Source organism: Dendrobates tinctorius, unplaced genomic scaffold, assembly GCF_039654945.1.
Source record: "Dendrobates tinctorius isolate UK_male_01 unplaced genomic scaffold, ASM3965494v1 ptg000364l, whole genome shotgun sequence".
Lineage (NCBI taxonomy): Eukaryota > Metazoa > Chordata > Amphibia > Anura > Dendrobatidae > Dendrobates > Dendrobates tinctorius.
Window position 1 is genome coordinate 612,314 of NW_027362030.1, and position 23,203 is coordinate 635,516.

General features: G+C 47.9%; 1 protein-coding gene across 2 annotated transcripts in view; it reads right to left on the minus strand.

Moving 5' to 3' along the window:
* Nucleotides 1–12,270: 12,270 nt before the first annotated feature.
* LOC141075581 (E3 ubiquitin/ISG15 ligase TRIM25-like) overlaps nucleotides 12,271–23,203 on the minus strand; it is a 77,972-nt gene continuing 67,039 nt past the window's right edge. For both annotated transcript variants that reach the window (XM_073562693.1, XM_073562692.1), the window contains one exon: nucleotides 12,271–22,024. In XM_073562693.1, the coding sequence (XP_073418794.1) occupies nucleotides 21,486–22,024 (539 nt within the window). In that variant the 3' untranslated portion in view covers nucleotides 12,271–21,485. The remainder of the gene's footprint in view (nucleotides 22,025–23,203) is intronic.

Consider the following 23,203-nt stretch of genomic DNA (forward strand, 5'->3'; position numbering starts at 1 on the left):
TATGTATGTAATCGATATTATACAGTGTTACATATTTACAATTTATTACATACAGGAAAGATGTATATCTTTGTACCGTGTTAGCCAGTAGATAGAAGAATATTCAGGATTGAGAGTCCTCAGCGGTTGATGCCTTTTAATGGCTAAGTGAGAAGATGGTGACACATTGCAGCTTTCCAGACTCCGCAGGTCTCTTCACCAGGCACTGACTAATACAACATCTGAAGAGTCACATATTATACACAACACAGCACAGAAATAACCCAATAGACAAGTGACGTGAAGCGGAACTATCAATATGGGAGAGGGAGAAATATAAATATTGGACCAGTACATAGATGAGGAGTCTGGATGTTCTAGAGGACAATAAAACCTCCGGACTCCTCATCTATGTACTGGTCCAATATTTATATTTCTCCCTCTCCCATATTGATAGTTCCGCTTCACGTCACTTGTCTATTGGGTTATTTCTGTGCTGTGTTGTGTATAATATGTGACTCTTCAGATGTTGTATTAGTCAGTGCCTGGTGAAGAGACCTGCGGAGTCTGGAAAGCTGCAATGTGACACCATCTTTTCAATTTATTACAGTTTTTAGTGTTCTATCTAAATATCTTGATTATTGATCATAGAAATGATTAAATGTCTGATGTTCACATTGTACTATAATACATTTTTCACTTAATTATAAGCAATATATGTGGGAGTCGGTGTAAGGGAAATTGAGGAGTCTGAGTTGGAGTCGCAGGTTTGGCTTACCGACTCCATAGCCCTGCCCACTGAGTCACCGTGCTGCCTTGTATATAGTACAGTGCTGCCCACTGAGCCACCGTGCTGCTTTGTATATAGCACAGAGTTGACCACTGAGCCACCATGCTTCTCTTTCTATATATTAGTACTGTGCTATCCTGTACAGCCCTAACCCCTGAGACACCGTGCTGCCTTGTGTATAGTACAGTGCTGCCCACTGAGCCACCGTGCTGCTTTGTATATAGCACAGAGTTGACCACTGAGCCACCATGCTTCTCTTTCTGTAGATTAGTACTGCGCTATCCTGTACAGCCCTAACCCCTGAGACACCGTGCTGCCTTGTGTATAGTACAGTGCTGCCCACTGAGCCACCGTGCTGCTTTGTATATAGCACAGAGTTGACCACTGAGCCACCATGCTTCTCTTTCTATATATTAGTACTGTGCTATCCTGTACAGCCCTAACCCCTGAGACACCGTGCTGCCTTGTGTATAGTACAGTGCTGCCCACTGAGCCACCGTGCTGCTTTGTATATAGCACAGAGTTGACCACTGAGCCACCATGCTTCTCTTTCTGTAGATTAGTACTGCGCTATCCTGTACAGCCCTAACCCCTGAGACACCGTGCTGCCTTGTGTATAGTGCAGTGCTGCCCACTGAGACACCGTGCTGCTTTGTATATAGCACAGTTGACCACTGAGCCACCATGCTTCTCTTTCTATATATTAGTACTGTGCTATCCTGTACAGCCCTAACCCCTGAGACACCGTGCTGCCTTGTGTATAGTGCAGTGCTGCCCACTGAGACACCGTGCTGCTTTGTATATAGTACAGTGCTGCCCACTGAGCCACCATGCTTCTCTATCTGTATATTAGTACTGCGCTATCCTGTACAGCCCTAACCCCTGAGACACCGTGCTACCTTGTGTATAGTACAGTGCTGCCCACTGAGACACCGTGCTGCTTTGTATATAGTACAGTGCTGCCCACTGAGCCACCATGCTTCTCTATCTGTATATTAGTACTGTGCTATCCTGTACAGCCCTAACCCCTGAGACACCGTGCTGCCTTGTGTATAGTACAGTGCTGCCCACTGAGCCACCGTGCTGCTTTGTATATAGCAGAGTTAACCACTGAGCCACCATGCTTCTCTATTTGTATATTAGTACTGCGCTATCCTGTACAGCTCTAACCCCTGTGACACCGTGCTGCCTTGTGTATAGTACAGTGCTGCCCACTGAGCCACCGTGCTGCTTTGTATATAGCACAGTTGACCACTGAGCCACCATGCTTCTCTATCTGTATATTAGTACTGCGCTATCCTGTACAGCCCTAACCCCTGAGACACCGTGCTGCCTTGTGTATAGTACAGTGCTGCCCACTGAGACACCGTGCTGCTTTGTATATAGTACAGTGCTGCCCACTGAGCCACCATGCTTCTCTATCTATATATTAGTACTGTGCTATCCTGTACAGCCCTAACCCCTGAGACACCGTGCTGCCTTGTGTATAGTACAGTGCTGCCCACTGAGACACCGTGCTGCTTTGTATATAGCACAGTTGACCACTGAGCCATCATGCTTCTCTTTCTGTAGATTAGTACTGCGCTATCCTGTACAGCCCTAACCCCTGAGACACCGTGCTACCTTGTGTATAGTACAGTGCTGCCCACTGAGACACCGTGCTGCTTTGTATATAGTACAGTGCTGCCCACTGAGCCACCATGCTTCTCTATCTGTATATTAGTACTGCGCTATCCTGTACAGCCCTAACCCCTGAGACACCGTGCTGCCTTGTGTATAGTACAGTGCTGCCCACTGAGCCACCGTGCTGCTTTGTATATAGCACAGTTGACCACTGAGCCATCATGCTTCTCTTTCTGTAGATTAGTACTGCGCTATCCTGTACAGCCCTAACCCCTGAGTCACCGTGCTACCTTGTGTATAGTACAGTGCTGCCCACTGAGACACCGTGCTGCTTTGTATATAGTACAGTGCTGCCCACTGAGCCACCATGCTTCTCTATCTGTATATTAGTACTGCGCTATCCTGTACAGCCCTAACCCCTGAGACACCGTGCTGCCTTGTGTATAGTACAGTGCTGCCCACTGAGCCACCGTGCTGCTTTGTATATAGCAGAGTTAACCACTGAGCCACCATGCTTCTCTATCTGTATATTAGTACTGCGCTATCCTGTACAGCTCTAACCCCTGTGACACCGTGCTGCCTTGTGTATAGTACAGTGCTGCCCACTGAGCCACCGTGCTGCTTTGTATATAGCACAGAGTTGACCACTGAGCCATCATGCTTCTCTTTCTATATATTAGTACTGTGCTATCCTGTACAGCCCTAACCCCTGAGACACCGTGCTGCCTTGTGTATAGTACAGTGCTGCCCACTGAGCCACCATGCTGCTTTGTATATAGCACAGTTGACCACTGAGCCATCATGCTTCTCTTTCTGTAGATTAGTACTGTGCTATCCTGTACAGCCCTAACCCCTGAGACACCATGCTACCTTGTGTATAGTACAGTGCTGCCCACTGAGACACCGTGCTGCTTTGTATATAGTACAGTGCTGCCCACTGAGCCACCATGCTTCTCTATCTGTATATTAGTACTGTGCTATCCTGTACAGCCCTAACCCCTGAGTCACCGTGCTGCCTTGTGTATAGTACAGTGCTGCCCACTGAGACACCGTGCTGCTTTGTATATAGTACAGTGCTGCCCACTGAGCCACCATGCTTCTCTATCTATATATTAGTACTGTGCTATCCTGTACAGCCCTAACCCCTGAGACACCGTGCTGCCTTGTGTATAGTACAGTGCTGCCCACTGAGCCACCGTGCTGCTTTGTATATAGCACAGTTGACCACTGAGCCATCATGCTTCTCTTTCTGTAGATTAGTACTGTGCTATCCTGTACAGCCCTAACCCCTGAGACACCGTGCTACCTTGTGTATAGTACAGTGCTGCCCACTGAGACACCGTGCTGCTTTGTATATAGTACAGTGCTGCCCACTGAGCCACCATGCTTCTCTATCTGTATATTAGTACTGTGCTATCCTGTACAGCCCTAACCCCTGAGTCACCGTGCTGCCTTGTGTATAGTACAGTGCTGCCCACTGAGACACCGTGCTGCCTTGTGTATAGTACAGTGCTGCCCACTGAGACACCGTGCTGCTTTGTATATAGTATAGTGCTGCCCACTGAGCCACCATGCTTCTCTATCTATATATTAGTACTGTGCTATCCTGTACAGCCCTAACCCCTGAGACACCGTGCTGCCTTGTGTATAGTACAGTGCTGCCCAGAGACACCGTGCTGCTTTGTATATAGCACAGTTGACCACTGAGCCATCATGCTTCTCTTTCTGTAGATTAGTACTGCGCTATCCTGTACAGCCCTAACCCCTGAGACACCGTGCTGCTTTGTATATAGTACAGTGCTGCCCACTGAGCCACCATGCTTCTCTATCTGTATATTAGTACTGTGCTATCCTGTACAGCCCTAACCCCTGAGACACCGTGCTGCCTTGTGTATAGTACAGTGCTGCCCACTGAGCCACCGTGCTGCTTTGTATATAGCACAGAGTTAACCACTGAGCCACCATGCTTCTCTATCTGTATATTAGTACTGCGCTATCCTGTACAGCCCTAACCCCTGAGACACCGTGCTGCCTTGTGTATAGTACAGTGCTGCCCACTGAGACACCGTGCTGCTTTGTATATAGCACAGAGTTAACCACTGAGCCACCATGCTTCTCTATCTGTATATTAGTACTGCGCTATCCTGTACAGCCCTAACCCCTGAGACACCGTGCTGCCTTGTGTATAGTACAGTGCTGCCCACTGAGACACCGTGCTGCTTTGTATATAGCACAGAGTTAACCACTGAGCCACCATGCTTCTCTATCTGTATATTAGTACTGCGCTATCCTGTACAGCCCTAACCCCTGAGACACCGTGCTGCCTTGTGTATAGTACAGTGCTGCCCACTGAGCCACCATGCTTCTCTATCTGTATATTAGTACTGCGCTATCCTGTACAGCCCTAACCCCTGAGACACAGTGCTGCCTTGTGTATAGTGCAGTGCTGCCCACTGAGCCACCGTGCTGCTTTGTATATAGCAGAGTTTACCACTGAGCCACCATGCTTCTCTACCTGTATATTAGTACTGCGCTATCCTGTACAGCCCTGCCCCTGAGACACCGTGCTGCCTTGTGTATAGTACAGTGCTGCCCACTGAGCCACCATGCTTCTCTATCTGTATATTAGTACTGTGCTATCCTGTACAGCCCTAACCCCTGAGACACCGTGCAGCCTTGTGTATAGTACAGTGCTGCCCACTGAGCCACCGTGCTGCTTTGTATATAGCACAGAGTTGACCACTGAGCCACCATGCTTCTCTATCTGTATATTAGTACTGTGCTATCCTGTACAGCCCTAACCCCTGAGACACCGTGCTGCCTTGTGTATAGTACAGTGCTGCCCACTGAGCCACCATGCTTCTCTATCTGTATATTAGTACTGTGCTATCCTGTACAGCCCTAACCCCTGTGACACCGTGCAGCCTTGTGTATAGTGCAGTGCTGCCCACTGAGCCACCGTGCTGCTTTGTATATAGCACAGAGTTAACCACTGAGCCACCATGCTTCTCTTTCTGTAGATTAGTACTGCGCTATCCTGTACAGCCCTAACCCCTGAGACACCGTGCTGCCTTGTGTATAGTACAGTGCTGCCCACTGAGCCACCGTGCTGCTTTGTATATAGCAGAGTTAACCACTGAGCCACCATGCTTCTCTTTCTGTAGATTAGTACTGCGCTATCCTGTACAGCCCTAACCCCTGAGCCACCGTGCTGCCTTGTGTATAGTACAGTGCTGCCCACTGAGCCACCGTGCTGCTTTGTATATAGCACAGAGTTAACCACTGAGCCACCATGCTTCTCTATCTGTATATTAGTACTGCGCTATCCTGTACAGCCCTAACCCCTGAGACACCGTGCTGCCTTGTGTAAAAGTACAGTGCTGCCCACTGAGCCACCGTGCTGCTTTGTATATAGCACAGAGTTGACCACTGAGCCACCATGCTTCTCTATCTGTATATTAGTACTGTGCTATCCTGTACAGCCCTAACCCCTGAGACACCGTGCTGCCTTGTGTATAGTACAGTGCTGCCCACTGAGCCACCATGCTTCTCTGTATATTAGTACTGTGCTATCCTGTACAGCCCTAACCCCTGAGACACCGTGCAGCCTTGTGTATAGTGCAGTGCTGCCCACTGAGCCACCGTGCTGCTTTGTATATAGCACAGAGTTAACCACTGAGCCACCATGCTTCTCTTTCTGTAGATTAGTACTGCGCTATCCTGTACAGCTCTAACCCCTGTGACACCGTGCTGCCTTGTGTATAGTACAGTGCTGCCCACTGAGCCACCGTGCTGCTTTGTATATAGCACAGAGTTGACCACTGAGCCACCATGCTTCTCTATCTGTATATTAGTACTGCGCTATCCTGTACAGCCCTAACCCGAGACACCGTGCTGCCCTGTGTATAGTACAGTGCTGCCCACTGAGCCACCGTGCTGCTTTGTATATAGCACAGAGTTGACCACTGAGCCACCATGCTTCTCTATCTGTATATTAGTACTGCGCTATCCTGTACAGCCCTAACCCCTGAGACACCGTGCTGCCCTGTGTATAGTGCAGTGCTGCCCACTGAGCCACCGTGCTGCTTTGTATATAGCACAGAGTTAACCACTGAGCCACCATGCTTCTCTTTCTGTAGATTAGTACTGCGCTATCCTGTACAGCCCTAACCCCTGAGACACCGTGCTGCCTTGTGTATAGTACAGTGCTGCCCACTGAGCCACCGTGCTGCTTTGTATATAGCACAGAGTTAACCACTGAGCCACCATGCTTCTCTATCTGTATATTAGTACTGCGCTATCCTGTACAGCCCTAACCCCTGAGACACCGTGCTGCCTTGTGTATAGTACAGTGCTGCCCACTGAGCCGCCGTGCTGCTTTGTATATAGCACAGTTGACCACTGAGCCATCATGCTTCTCTTTCTGTAGATTAGTACTGTGCTATCCTGTACAGCCCTAACCCCTGAGACACCGTGCTACCTTGTGTATAGTACAGTGCTGCCCACTGAGCCACCGTGCTGCTTTGTATATAGCACAGTTGACCACTGAGCCACCATGCTTCTCTATCTGTATATTAGTACTGCGCTATCATGTACAGCCCTAACCCCTGAGACACCGTGCTACCTTGTGTATAGTACAGTGCTGCCCACTGAGCCACCGTGCTGCTTTGTATATAGCACAGAGTTGACCACTGAGCCACCATGCTTCTCTATCTGTATATTAGTACTGCGCTATCCTGTACAGCCCTAACCCCTGAGACACCGTGCTGCTTTGTGTATAGTACAGTGCTGCCCACTGAGCCACCGTGCTGCTTTGTATATAGCACAGAGTTGACCACTGAGCCATCATGCTTCTCTATCTGTATATTAGTACTGCGCTATCCTGTACAGCCCTAACCCCTGAGACACCGTGCTGCCCTGTGTATAGTGCAGTGCTGCCCACTGAGCCACCGTGCTGCTTTGTATATAGCACAGAGTTGACCACTGAGCCACCATGCTTCTCTATCTGTATATTAGTACTGCGCTATCCTGTACAGCCCTAACCCCTGAGACACCGCGCTGCCTTGTGTATAGTACAGTGCTGCCCACTGAGCCACCGTGCTGCTTTGTATATAGCACAGTTGACCACTGAGCCATCATGCTTCTCTTTCTGTAGATTAGTACTGTGCTATCCTGTACAGCCCTAACCCCTGAGACACCGTGCTACCTTGTTTATAGTACAGTGCTGCCCACTGAGCCACCGTGCTGCTTTGTATATAGCACAGAGTTGACCACTGAGCCACCATGCTTCTCTATCTGTATATTAGTACTGCGCTATCCTGTACAGCCCTAACCCCTGAGACACCGTGCTGCCTTGTGTATAGTACAGTGCTGCCCACTGAGCCACCGTGCTGCTTTGTATATAGCACAGAGTTGACCACTGAGCCATCATGCTTCTCTATCTGTATATTAGTACTGCGCTATCCTGTACAGCCCTAACCCCTGAGACACCGTGCTGCCCTGTGTATAGTGCAGTGCTGCCCACTGAGCCACCGTGCTGCTTTGTATATAGCACAGAGTTGACCACTGAGCCACCATGCTTCTCTATCTGTATATTAGTACTGTGCTATCCTGTACAGCCCTAACCCCTGAGACACCGTGCTGCCTTGTGTATAGTACAGTGCTGCCCACTGAGCCACCGTGCTGCTTTGTATATAGCACAGAGTTGACCACTGAGCCACCATGCTTCTCTATCTGTATATTAGTACTGCGCTATCCTGTACAGCCCTAACCCCTGAGACACCGTGCTGCCCTGTGTATAGTACAGTGCTGCCCACTGAGCCACCGTGCTGAAATTATCACGCAAAGGCCGTTGGCTCCACTGCTCCAGGTGTTTCCTGTGATCCCCTCATACAGGTCATCCTGGGGCTTGCTGACATTGTTCCTGAGATATCAAACATAAGACATCTAAAGCTAATATTGGTAACCTCAGTTCCGGCTGCTGCTTATCTTGGTGCCATGTCTTCCGTGGGTAAGTCACGCTCCCGGCTTTCCACGCGCCAGTCCTGATGTGGACGGCTTAGGATGGGCGCTCTGATCAGCTCTGCGGCTACACGATGTACAACCCCTTCTTCATACAAGCAGTGGACAAACGCCTTTAAATTGACTTCCTGCTGTTTGATCTCGTTTCCTTGGTTTACTGCGATGTAAAAGATGAACGCAACCAATGTAACAAGTGGTCTGCAAATTCATAAAATGCCGCTTTATCTGACTCCTGCAGCCTCAGGATTATTCACCTCTTCATGACCAGCATCTTTAGTAGATCCCGTATGGCTGTTATGACCTGATGTCAGGAAAATATAAGTTATTGCCTAAATAACCAAAGCACCCTTCCGGGACTGCCTGCTGCATCTCCTTGGGTTGTGAATGACATGCTTCACCAAGGACCCCCCTTGCAGCAGCTTCCCCCCTCCCTGCTCTGTGAGACACTCTCCCTCCCCCCTTTCAACACATGGTCATTTTATGACCCTGACTGCAGTTCTTCCTGCCTTGGATGTAAACTCTCCTTTGTCCATTCAAACTCGAGTTTAGTAACACGCAATAATCATAAGGACAGGGCAAATATATTTTCAGAATCTGCATAATTAAAGCTATACACAGCAACGTGTTGCAGCCTGCGCGCACATCAGAAGCCGGGGAAATGGTTTCTGCCCTCCAGTACCACATAGAGACGTCCTGTTTGGTCTTAATTGAAGGATAATGTCGTAAGAGAAAATATAATCCCCTTGCCGTCACTCTATGAGCCAGCTGGCCACAGTTATAGCAAGTAGAAAGTTTTAATAACTTTTCCAGAAGGGGCAGACGTCATCTATCACAGCCCACCTAATGAGGTCAGAAAGGGAGGAGCCTAACTTTTCCAGAAGGGGCAGACGTCAACTATCACAGCCCACCTAGGGAGGTCAGAAAGGGAGGAGCCCCTATAAAACAGGATCAGCCATTTTTGTAGGGTGTTGAGTCTTGGGGAAGGCAGCCAAACATCCTTGCTGTGGATGGATCTTTGCCTTTGGGAACTCCCCTCAGCGACACGTCATACCAGTGAGTGAGTTACAGTAAGTTCTTATCTTAATCCTTTTTTTAGGATGGCCCAGGAGGTCCCTTCCAACTCTACGATTCTATGATTTTATGTATAACTTGCACATACTGTATTTTGTCTCCTTTTGTAATATCTTTTGTATTTTTCTGTAAACTCTGCCTATCTTTTCTGGAGTAAACTTATAAAATTACTAGTTCTTTCTTTTGACTCTATGATCGAACCAACACGTCCTCCACGCTAAATTACGCTACTTATTAGGTTGGTTTCGGACCCGATATAAGCTAGTACCAAACGAGGAACTGGTTGCAGCGAAGCGTCCCTGGTGGTATTTGAAAACCCTGGCATTGACGGATCGGAGGTTTGTGTGTGTATTTCCTGCCTGAGACTGGTGATATACATGCCGTCCTCACTGCAGCGTGCCCAATAACCAGGACGCGACCAGGCAGCCTTTCCGGCGACTACTTAACCTAGGTGCAGTTCCCTGACTGACCTGAGGGTAAGGGGGTGCCAGAGAGAGGCAAGTTCCAAACCGGAACTGAAAGTGGAAACAAAAGTTGTGGGGATTTATATATCATCCGACCACATATGTAATATCTATATATTCTATAGATTCCTGACAACTGGGGGGCAAAAGTTGTCAGAAGTGGGATAGACAAATCCCTGACATGATGTGTAGTCAGACACCGGATTGTGGCAACTGTCGTAAGAAATCTCAACCCAGTCCTCGTGCATTGGCCTCCCCGTCACTAATATAGTTGGGTCTACGTGCTGCAACCACCTTTCCACCTCACCAAAGATTATCCGAGTCTGGTAACTGTGATGGCCGCTCTTGAATCTGCCAGGACTTCTGACTATTGAATGTTTCTAGAGATCTCAGGTTCCGAGTTGTAGGAACATCAGCTACTCTACCTGGACCTGAACAACAAATACGGGAACCGTATACTGGAGCACGGTGAGGCTTAAAACATATCCGTGGAGTAAATCCAATATCACGCCTCACAACCACAATTAGTGTATGTGCTAACCCAAAAACTGGACAGTTATGAGCAATTGGCCAATCGGAAATCAATCCACCAAAAAACCAAAGGAAAAATGACTCACAGTCCATATAGTATATAATGTAAGATCTTTTTATTAACATCACAGAGTAGTATGCTCCTGGTCTCCTGGACGGGCGCCCTCCCCAAGAACAGCATACAGATATCTGACATTTATTCTACATAAACCTGTGATGTTAATAATAAGATTTTACATTATATACTATATGGACTGTAGGTCGGTTTTTTCTTTGGTTTTTTGGTCTACCTGGACATGGCAGGAAGAGGACATTGTCAGATTCCCATTGAGGCAGATGATCAAATGAGTGACTCCAGCAAGATGTAGTGTCAGCAGACACACAGTAAGGCGTGTATTAAACGCTGGACCTCTGAAGACATCACCTCTCAGGACCCATATCTTCGAATGTTGCCAGCCGCATGCTTAAATTCATAATAATGCACAGAAGTTCTGGGATTCTGTTTTGTTGAAACAAAATTGGAACTTTTCAGGCCTATGGAGCAGTACTGTCTGCAGGCGGAAGACTGAAGCAGCAACTGAAAGAACACCTTGGCTACAGGGTGGCACGGCAAGGGCTAGGTGACGCCTACAGTGAGACACGGCATTGGCTAGGTGACGCCTGCACTGAGGCACAGCTGGGGCTCGGTAACGCCTACAGTTAGGCATGGTGTTGGCTAGGTGATATCTGCGCTGAGGCACGGCAGGGTCTAGGTGATGTCTACAGTGACCTTCTCACATGCTCAGCACTCGGAATCATTGGTGCTATAAAAATAAATAATAAAAGGTGGATGCAGTGATGGCGATGTTGGTGCCCTACTGGATGGTGCAGTGATAGCGAGGGTGGGTGCTCTGCTGAAAGATGCAGTGATGGTGGGTGCAGTCCAGTATCGTGCAGGTGTGGCTGAGCTGTGGGATGGTGCAGTGATGGTGGGTGCACTGCTAGATAGTACAGTGATGTCGGGGGCAGGTGCATTTTGGGATGGTGTAGTTGGGGCAGTAGCACTGTGGGATGCCAAATTGCAGCCTAACACTGTATATTGACTATGAGAAAGAAAGGTTACACAGAGTGTTCAGAGGAAAATAATGTTTTCATTGGTAAAGTCGCCATTGTCCAGTCACAAACCAGGAATTGGAATATTAACATGAAGGCTGGTCCAGAAATCTGATCTCCAGGTTAAATCTATAAATTAGGCCTTTACACATAGAAAGCTGTTCACAGACTGAGGGACAGCAAGCTGGTGTGATCCATTCCATATTAATCCCCCCTCAGGGAGCAGGATACCAGACCGCAACTTTTAGATATTTCTAAGTTTTCTCCCTTTTATCACTGTTTTGGTAGGTCACTTTTTATTCCCATATTTTTATATCCTGCACCTTTTCTATTAAAGCTTAAAACTTTAATAAGTCTGAACCTTGTTGCTCTAAAGAATCCATAGCCTTAGAGTGTGATCCTGGTGGTTGGCACATAGTAGTAGTGCTTCTGGGACTCATCGCCCGTGTGTTCGGTGAGTGGTGGCGGCGTGTATGAGCGGGGTGCGTGGTCTGTGTCGAGGTGTGATTTATGCTCCCACTGTAGCATAGGACAGAGGGTGAATGCTGGACGGAGTGAGAGGAGGTAGATTAACCCTTGCAGGCGCAACCCAAAGTCACGTGCTGAGAAGCAGGTACGTGACAGTCATCTTAATTATCTACTGCCAAATTGTATCTGGAGATTTACGGCCGGAGAAATCAAAGGACAAAGACAATGGAGTCCGTGTCTCAAATCAATTCTGATTTTATTGGTTGAGGTGTTCAGTATTTATAGAGAGAGAAACAAGGTGTTTTTCCACACATTGCCTCATCTCATAATCATTGCTAATGGTTACATAAGCTGCGGCTTATTGATTTCTGGTTCCTATCAGGAAGGTGGAGACTGATCCTCCCCGGTACAGTACTCATCCCTGATAAGCTCAGTGTATTACTCATGTCACACTGACGGTTATGGAACCTGCTGCCAGGCACGAATGAGAGAAGCCCCTCGTTGGTACACATTCGGCACGAATGAGAGAAGCCCCTCGTTGGTACACATTCGGCGTGAATGAGAGAAGCCCCTCGTTGGTACACATTCGGCATGAGTGAGAGAAGCCCCTCGTTGGTACACATTCGGCATGAGTGAGAGAAGCTCCTCGTTGGTACACATTCGGCATGAATGAGAGAAGCCCCTTGTTGGTACACATTCGGCATGAGAGAACCCCCTCGTTGGTACACATTCGGCATGAGAGAGAAGCCCCTCGTTGGCACACACTCGGCATGAATGAGAGAAGCCCCTCGTTGGTACACATTCGGCATGAGTGAGAGAAGCCCCTCATTAGCACACATTCGGCGTGAATGAGAGAAGCCCCTCGTTGGTACACATTCGGCACGAATGAGAGAAGCCCCTCGTTGGTACACATTCGGCGTGAATGAGAAGCCCCTCGTTGGTACACATTCGGCATGAGTGAGACAAGCCCCTGGTTGGTACACATTCGGCGTGAATGAGAGAAGCCCCTCGTTGGTACACATTCGGCGTGAATGAGAGAAGCCCCTCGTTGGTACACATTCGGCGTGAATGAGAGAAGCCCCTGGTTGGTACACATTCGGCGTGAATGAGAGAAGCCCCTGGTTGGTACACATTCGGCATGAATGAGAGAAGCCCCTGGTTGGTACACATTCGGCGTGAATGAGAGAAGCCCCTCGTTTGTACACATTCGGCATGAGAGAAGCCCCTGGTTGGTACACATTCGGCGTGAATGAGAGAAGCCCCTCGTTGGTACACATTCGGCGTGAATGAGAGAAGCCCCTCGTTGGTACACATTCGGCGTGAATGAGAGAAGCCCCTCGTTGGTACACATTCGGCATGAATGAGAGAAGCCCCTCGTTGGTACACATTCGGCATGAATGAGAGAAGCCCCTCGTTGGTACACATTCGGCGTAAATGAGAGAAGCCCCTGGTTGGTACACATTCGGCATGAATGAGAGAAGCCCCTCGTTGGTACACATTCGGCATGAATGAGAGAAGCCCCTGGTTGGTACACATTCGGCATGAATGAGAGAAGCCCCTCGTCGCACACATTTGACATGAATGAGAGAAGCCCCTCGTCGCACACATTTGGCGTGAATGATAGAAGCCCCTCGTTGGTACACATTCGGCATGAATGAGAGAAGCCCCTCGTTGGTACACATTCGGCGTGAATGAGAGAAGCCCCTCGTTGGTACACATTCAGCATGAATGAGAGAAGCCCCTCGTTGGTACACATTCGGCGTAAATGAGAGAAGCCCCTGGTTGGTACACATTCGGCGTAAATGAGAGAAGCCCCTGGTTGGTACACATTCGGCATGAATGAGAGAAGCCCCTCGTTGGTACACATTCGGCGTGAATGAGAGAAGCCCCTGGTTGGTACACATTCAGCGTGAATGAGAGAAGCCCCTCGTTGGTACACATTCGGCACGAATGAGAGAAGCCCCTCGTCGGTACACATTCGGCACGAAGGAGAGAAGCCCCTCGTCGGTACACATTCGGCACGAAGGAGAGAAGCCCCTCGTCGGTACACATTCGGCACGAAGGAGAGAAGCCCCTCGTCGGTACACATTCGGCACGAAGGAGAGAAGCCCCTCGTCGGTACACATTCGGCACGAAGGAGAGAAGCCCCTCGTCGGTACACATTCGGCGTGAATGAGAGAAGCCCCTCGTTGGCACACATTCGGCACGAATGAGAGAAGCCCCTCGTTGGTACACATTCGGCGTGAATGAGAGAAGCCCCTCGTTGGTACACATTCGGCATGAATGTGAGAAGCCCCTCGTTGGTACACATTCGGCATGAATGAGAGAAGCCCCTCGTTGGCACACATTCGGCACGAATGAGAGAAGCCCCTCGTTGGTACACATTCGGCGTGAATGAGAGAAGCCCCTCGTTGGTACACATTCGGCATGAATGAGAGAAGCCCCTCGTTGGTACACATTCGGCATGAATGAGAGAAGCCCCTCGTTGGCACACATTCGGCACGAATGAGAGAAGCCCCTCGTTGGTACACATTCGGCGTGAATGAGAGAAGCCCCTCGTCACACACATTCGGCAAAGCGTCTAATTTGAATATAAGCGGCCATATTTTGTATATGATCCTAATCCTCCCCTTAGCAGCAGGGTGGCGGGTGCACTGTTTTACACCATCACACTGCACGGGATCCAGTTTATTTGTTATATTCTCGACTACACAGTTACAATATATTACAGATTTCACAATATTAACCCTGTGATCGCTGACACGTGACCACCTGCACAGGCTCCTCAGTGTATGGGGGAGGGGCAGCCTCCACTCTGTCACCTGCTCCTGATCTTCGGGCTCCAGCGATCGATCGGCTGAGCGGTGTCCTCCCCATCCCTCTAAAGATGGCCGCCCCCCTGCTTCTGGATAATAGCGCAAATACCAGGCTGATAATCCACCCCGAGCAGTGCCATCCCATCATACACCTGTCCCAGGAAGCTGCACCTGTGTGACGGGGGGACGTGTGCTGATGGCTATGGGGGAGGAGGTGTGATGGTTATTGTGGCTGATGAGTATGTGTGATGAGGATTATGGATGGGGAGTACCCCTGGAGACTGCCTGCAGCCCCCAGCAGTGCAGCGGGCTCTGATCACGTCACATGACCACAAAACAACATGGGCGCCCCCATGTGTCACATGACCTAGAATCTGCGTCCTCTCTGTCTTTGGAGAACGGAAGGAAACCAGAGAATCCATACGAAACATAGGGAAAAGATACAGACTCCTGGCAGGGGACATGCTTGGTGGGATTTCAACCCCGGGTCTCAGCATTGCAAAGCTACAGTGATAACCACTGAGCCACTGTACAGGGCTAACCACTGAGCCTCTGTGCTGCCCATATGACATGTGAGGTTCCCAACTAGTCATACAATATGGACTGTCCTGAATGTGTCACATGACAATATGACATGGGAGGTTCCCAACTAGTCATACTATATGGACTGTCCTGAATGTGTCACATGACAATATGACATGGGACGTTCCCAACTAGTCATACTATATGGACTGTCCTGAATGTGTCACATGACAATATGACATGGGAGGTTCCCAACTAGTCATACTATATGGACTGTCCTGAATGTGTCACATGACAATATGACATGGGAGGTTCCCAACTAGTCATACTATATGGACTGTCCTGAATGTGTCACATGACAATATGACATGGGACGTTCCCAACTAGTCATACTATATGGACTGTCCTGAATGTGTCACATGACAATATGACATGGGAGGTTCCCAACTAGTCATACTATATGGACTGTCCTGAATGTGTCACATGACAATATGACATGGGAGGTTCCCAACTAGTCATACTATATGGACTGTCCTGAATGTGTCACATGACAATATGACATGGGAGGTTCCCAACTAGTCATACTATATGGACTGTCCTGAATGTGTCACATGACAATGATATGACATGGGAGGTTCCCAACTAGTCATACTATATGGACTGTCCTGAATGTGTCACATGACAATATGACATGGGACGTTCCCAACTAGTCATACTATATGGACTGTCCTGAATGTGTCACATGACAATATGACATGGGAGGTTCCCAACTAGTCATACTATATGGACTGTCCTGAATGTGTCACATGACAATATGACATGGGAGGTTCCCAACTAGTCATACTATATGGACTGTCCTGAATGTATGATTTGATATGGGTGGTCCCCAACTAGTCATACTATATGGACTGTCCTGAATGTGTCACATGACAATGATATGACATGGGTGGTCCCCAACTAGTCATACTATATGGACTGTCCTGAATGTGTCACATGACAATATGACATGGGAGGTTCCCAACTAGTCATACTATATGGACTGTCCTAAATGTGTCACATGACAATATGACATGGGAGGTTCCCAACTAGTCATACTATATGGACTGTCCTGAATGTGTCACATGACAATATGACATGGGAGGTTCCCAACTAGTCATACTATATGGACTGTCCTGAATGTATGATTTGATATGGGTGGTCCCCAACTAGTCATACTATATGGACTGTCCTGAATGTGTCACATGACAATATGACATGGGACGTTCCCAACTAGTCATACTATATGGACTGTCCTGAATGTGTCACATGACAATATGACATGGGAGGTTCCCAACTAGTCATACTATATGGACTGTCCTGAATGTGTCACATGACAATATGACATGGGAGGTTCCCAACTAGTCATACTATATGGACTGTCCTGAATGTGTCACATGACAATATGACATGGGAGGTTCCCAACTAGTCATACTATATGGACTGTCCTGAATGTGTCACATGACAATGATATGACATGGGAGGTTCCCAACTAGTCATACTATATGGACTGTCCTGAATGTGTCACATGACAATATGACATGGGACGTTCCCAACTAGTCATACTATATGGACTGTCCTGAATGTGTCACATGACAATATGACATGGGAGGTTCCCAACTAGTCATACTATATGGACTGTCCTGAATGTGTCACATGACAATATGACATGGGAGGTTCCCAACTAGTCATACTATATGGACTGTCCTGAATGTATGATTTGATATGGGTGGTCCCCAACTAGTCATACTATATGGACTGTCCTGAATGTGTCACATGACAATGATATGACATGGGTGGTCCCCAACTAGTCATACTATATGGACTGTCCTGAATGTGTCACATGACAATATGACATGGGAGGTTCCCAACTAGTCATACTATATGGACTGTCCTAAATGTGTCACATGACAATATGACATGGGAGGTTCCCAACTAGTCATACTATATGGACTGTCCTGAATGTGTCACATGACAATATGACATGGGAGGTTCCCAACTAGTCATACCTTATGGACTGTCCTGAATGTGTCACATGACAATATGACATGGGAGGTTCCCAAGTAGTCATACTATATGGACTGTCCTGAATGTATGATTTGATATGGGTGGTCCCCAACTAGTCATACTATATGGACTGTCCTGAATGTGTCACATGACAGTATGACATGGGAGGTTCCCAACTAGTCATACTATTTGGACTGTCCTGAATGTGTCACATGACAATGATATGACATGGGAGGTTCCCAACTAGTCATACTATTTGGACTGTCCTGAATGTGTCACATGACAGTATGACATGGGAGGTTCCCAACTAGTCATACTATATGGACTGTCCTGAATGTGTCACATGACAATGATATGACATGGGAGGTTCCCAACTAGTCATACTATTTGGACTGTCCTGAATGTGTCACATGACAATGATATGACATGGGAGGTTCCCAACTAGTCATACTATTTGGACTGTCCTGAATGTGTCACATGACAGTATGACATGTGAGGTTCCCAACTAGTCATACTATATGGACTGTCCTGAATGTGTCACATGACAGTATGACATGGGAGGTTCCCAACTAGTCATACTATTTGGACTGTCCTGAATGTGTCACATGACAGTATGACATGGGAGGTTCCCAACTAGTCATACTATTTGGACTGTCCTGAATGTGTCACATGACAATGATATGACATGGGAGGCTCCCAACTAGTCATACTATTTGGACTGTCCTGAATGTGTCACATGACAGTATGACATGGGAGGTTCCCAACTAGTCATACTATTTGGACTGTCCTGAATGTGTCACATGGCAATGATATGACATGGGTGGTCCCCAGTCAGACTATGTGGACTGTCCTGAATGTGTCATATGACAACGATATGACACAGAGGGTCCTTAATTAGTCACATGATAATGATATGACATTAGCTGTCCCCCAATAATTCACAGTATAATTGTCAGGAGGTCCATACTTAGTCATAGGACAGTAATATGGCATGAGCAGTCCTCAGCCAGTCACATGACTATAATATGGGCCGTCCTCAATAGACAAGACAGAGGCAGTCCCCACTGTGCCATATGACTATGACAAGACGGGTGCCACACTGTACCACATGACAAGACAGAGGCAGTCCTCACTGTGCCACATGAGAATGTCAAGAAAGGGATAGTCCCCACTGTGCCATATGACAATAAGACAGGAATAGTCCTCACTGTGCCACATGACAATGACAAGACAGGGATAGTCCCCACTGTACCACATGACAAGACAGGGGTAATCCCCACTGTGCCACATGACAAGATAAGGGTGGTCCCCAATGTGTCACATGACAATGATAAAACAGGGGTAGTCCGCACTGTGCCACATGACAAGACGGGGTAGTCCTCACTGTGTCACATGATAATGACAAGACGGGTAGTCCCCACTGTGCCATATGACCAGAAAAAGGTAGTCCCCACTGTGCCACATGACAATGATAAGACAGGGGTAGTCCCCACTGTGCCACATAACAAGACAGGACTGGTCCCCACTATGCCACATGACGAGAGGGATGGTCCCCACTGTCCCACATAACAAGGCAAGGGTGTTCTACTCTGTGCCACATGACCAGGCAGGGGTAGTTCCCACTGTGCCACATTACAAAAGAGGGGTAGTCCCCATTGTGCCACATGACACTGACAAGACAGGGCAGTCACCACTGTGCCACGTGACAAGACAGAGGTAGTCCCCACTGTACCACATGACAAGACGGGCAGTCTCCACTCTGTCACCTGACAATGACAAGACAGGGGTAGTCCCCACTTTGCCGCATGACAAGATGGGTAGTTCAAACTGTGCCATATGACAATGAGAAGACAGATAGTCCCCACTGTGTCAGATGACAATGAGAAGACAGGGATTGTAATCACTGTGCCACATGACAATGAGAAGACAGGGATAGTCCCCACTGGGTCACATGACAATAAGATAGGAGTAGTCCCCACTGTGCCACATGGCAAGACAGGGGTAGTCCCCACTGTGCCACAACACAATGACAAGACAGAGGTAGTCGCTACTGTGCCTTGTGACAATGAGAAGACAGGGATAGGCCGATTGTGCCACATAACAAGATAGAGGTAGTCCCCACTGTGACACATGACAAAACAGGGATATACCCTACTGTGCCACATGACAATGACACGACAGAGGAAGTCCCCACTGTGCCACATAACAATTAGAAGAAAAGGATAGTACCCACTGTGCCTCATGACAAGACAGGGATAGTCCACACTGTGCCACATGAAAAGACAGGGATAGTCCTCACTGTGCCACATGGCAAGACAGGGGTAGACCCCACTGTGCCACATGGCAAGACGGGTAGACCCCACTGTGCCACATGGCAAGACAGGTAGTACCCGCTGTGTCACATAACAAAACAGGGTTAGACCCCACTGTGCCACATGACAATGACAAGACAGATAGACCTCTCTGTGTCACAATACAATGAGAAGATTGGGTAGTCCCCGTGTCACATAAGACGGGTAGTCCCCACTGTGCCACATGACAAGACAGAGGTAGTCCCCACTGTGCCACATGACAAGACAGGGGTAATCCCCACTGTGCCACATGACAAGACGGGCAGTCTCCACTGTGCCACATGACAAGACGGGCAGTCTCCACTGTGCAACATGACAAGACAGGGGTAATCCCCACTGTGCCACATGAAAAGACGGGCAGTCTCCACTGTGCCACATGACAAGACGGGCAGTCTCCACTGTGCCACATGACAAGACGGGGTAATCCCCACTGTGCCACATGACAAGTCAGAGTTGCTCCCCACTGTACCACATGACAATGAGAAGACAGGAATAGTCCCCACTGTGCCACATGGCAAGACAAGGGTAGTCCCCACTGTGCCACAAGACAATGACAAGACCGAGGTAGTCCCTCAATGTGACAATGAAAAGACAGGGAAGTCAACACTGTGCCACATGACAATGAGAAGACAGGGTAGTCCCCACTGTGCCACATGACAAAATAGAGGTAGCCCCCACTGCCACATGACAAGACAGAGGTAGACCCCACTGTGCCACATGACAATGGCAAGACAGGAGTAGTCCCCACTGTGCCACATGAAAAGACAGAGGTAGTCTGCACTGTATCACATGAAAATGATGACCTGTGTAGAAGAGGTGATGTGAGTGCAGCTCTGGAGGTGACCAGTGTAGAAGAGGTGATGTGAGTGCAGCTCTGGAGCTGAGTAGAAGAGGTGATGGGAGTGCGGCTCTGGAGTTGAGTAATGTAGAAGAGGTTATGGGAGTGCTGCTCTGGAGGTGACTAGTGTAGAAGAGGTGATGCAAGTGCAGCTCTGGAGGTGACCAGTGTAGAAGAGGTGATGTGAGTGCAGCTCTGGGCGTGATTAGTGTAGAAGAGGTGATGTGAGTGCAGCTCTAGAGGTGACCAGTGTAGACAAGGTGATGTAAGTGCTGCTCTGGAGGTGACCAGTGTAGAAGAGGTGATGTGAGTGCAGCTCTGGAGGTGACCAATATAGAAGAGGCAATGCGAGTGCAACTCTGGAGGTGACTAGTATAGAAGAGGTGATGGGAATGCAGCTCTGGAGGTGACCAGTGTAGAAGAGGTGACATGAGTGCAGCTCTGGAGGTGACCAGTGTAGAAGAGGTGATGTGAGTGCAGCACTGGAGGTGACCAGTGTAGAAGAGGTGATGTGAGTGCAGCTGTGGAGGTGACCAGTGTAGAAGAGGCGATGTGAGTGCAGCTCTGGAGGTGACCAGTGTAGAAGAGGTGACGTGAGTGCAGCACTGGAGGTGACCAGTGTAGAAGAGGCGATGTGAGTGCAGCTCTGGAGGTGACCAGTGTAGAAGAGGTGACGTGAGTGCAGCTCTGGAGGTGACCAGTGTAGAAGAGGCGATGTGAATGCAGCTCTGGAGGTGACCAGTGTAGAAGAGGTGACGTGAGTGCAGCTCTGGAGGTGACCAATGTAGAAGAGGCGATGTGAGTGCAGCACTGGAGGTGACCAGTTTAGAAGAGGTGACGTGAGTGCAGCTCTGGAGGTGGCTCGTGAAGGGGTCTTCAGGGCTCCAGGTGGAATGCATTAAGCATCAGGACAGTCTTGCTGGAGAACATCCAGAAGGCGGGGTACAGCGGCTCGGTGAAGCGGGCCCGGAATTTGTAGATTTCACTGCACTTCTTCCCGATGCAGTAGAATGAGACGAAGCCCTGGTCGCAGTTCAGCAGCACGCCATACTTGCCGGTGTTCGGGGTGGTGAGGTCGGTCTGCTTGTCATCGTGCCAGGCCTGCAGCTTCCCGTTACACCACTCGATGCACCAGGACACCTTGTTGCGGCCCAGACGACTCTCCGGCCCATTGCGAGTGATGGTACTATAGGCCACGCCTAATCCGCTGAAGTGCCCGCCTTCTTTCTTCACCTCCCAGTAATGGACGCCTTGGGAGAAGCCCTGTGAGCAGAGGAGCTGAGAGCAGCTGAAGAATCTCTGCGCACACTCCGGGTAATGCTGAGGAGCGTCGCTGACAGATAACTTTGTAAACGAGTCAGACATGATGATCTTCTTGTGCACAGTGCTGGGATCTGCCGACAATCGCTTCACATCTGCGGACAAGAAAGGACGTCAGCAGACAGATAATGGGGATGGCGGAAATATGTATCTGCCCTCCAAGCACATATGTATCATTATTACATATCTGCTCTCCATGTGCTGATATATCATTATTACATATCTCCCCTCCATATACTGATATATCATTATTACATATCTGCCCTCCATATGCTGATATATCATTATTACATATCTGCCCTCCATATGCTGATATATCATTATTACATATCTGCCCTCCATATACTGATATATCATTATTACATATCTGCCCTCCATATACTGATATATCATTATTACATATCTGCCCTCCATATACTGATATATCATTATTACATATCTGCCCTCCATATACTGATATATCATTATTACATATCTGCCCTCCATATACAGATATATCATTATTACATATCTGCCCTCCATATACAGATATATCATTATTACATATCTGCCCTCCATATACTGATATATCATTATTACATATCTGTCCTCCATATACAGATATATCATTATTACATATCTGCCCTCCATATACAGATATATCATTATTACATATCTGCTCTCCATATGCTGATATATCATTATTACATATCTGTCCTCCATATACTGATATATCATTATTACGTATCTGCTCTCCGTATGCTGATATATCATTATTACGTATCTGCTCTCCGTATACTGATATATCATTATTACGTATCTGCTCTCCGTATGCTGATATATCATTATTACGTATCTGCTCTCCGTATGCTGATATATCATTATTACGTATCTGCTCTCCGTATGCTGATATATCATTATTACGTATCTGCTCTCCGTATACTGATATCATTATTACGTATCTGCTCTCCGTATACTGATATATCATTATTACGTATCTGCTCTCCGTATACGGATATATCATGATTACATATCTGCTCTCCATATACTGATATATCATTATTACATATCTGCCCTCCGTATACTGATATATCATTATTGCATATCTGCCCTCCGTATACTGATATATCATTATTGCATATCTGCCCTCCATATACTGATATATCATTATTACATATCTGTCCTCCATATACTGATATATCATTACATATCTGTCCTCCATATACTGATATATCATTATTACATATCTGCTCTCCGTATACTGATATATCATTATTACGTATCTGCCCTCCATA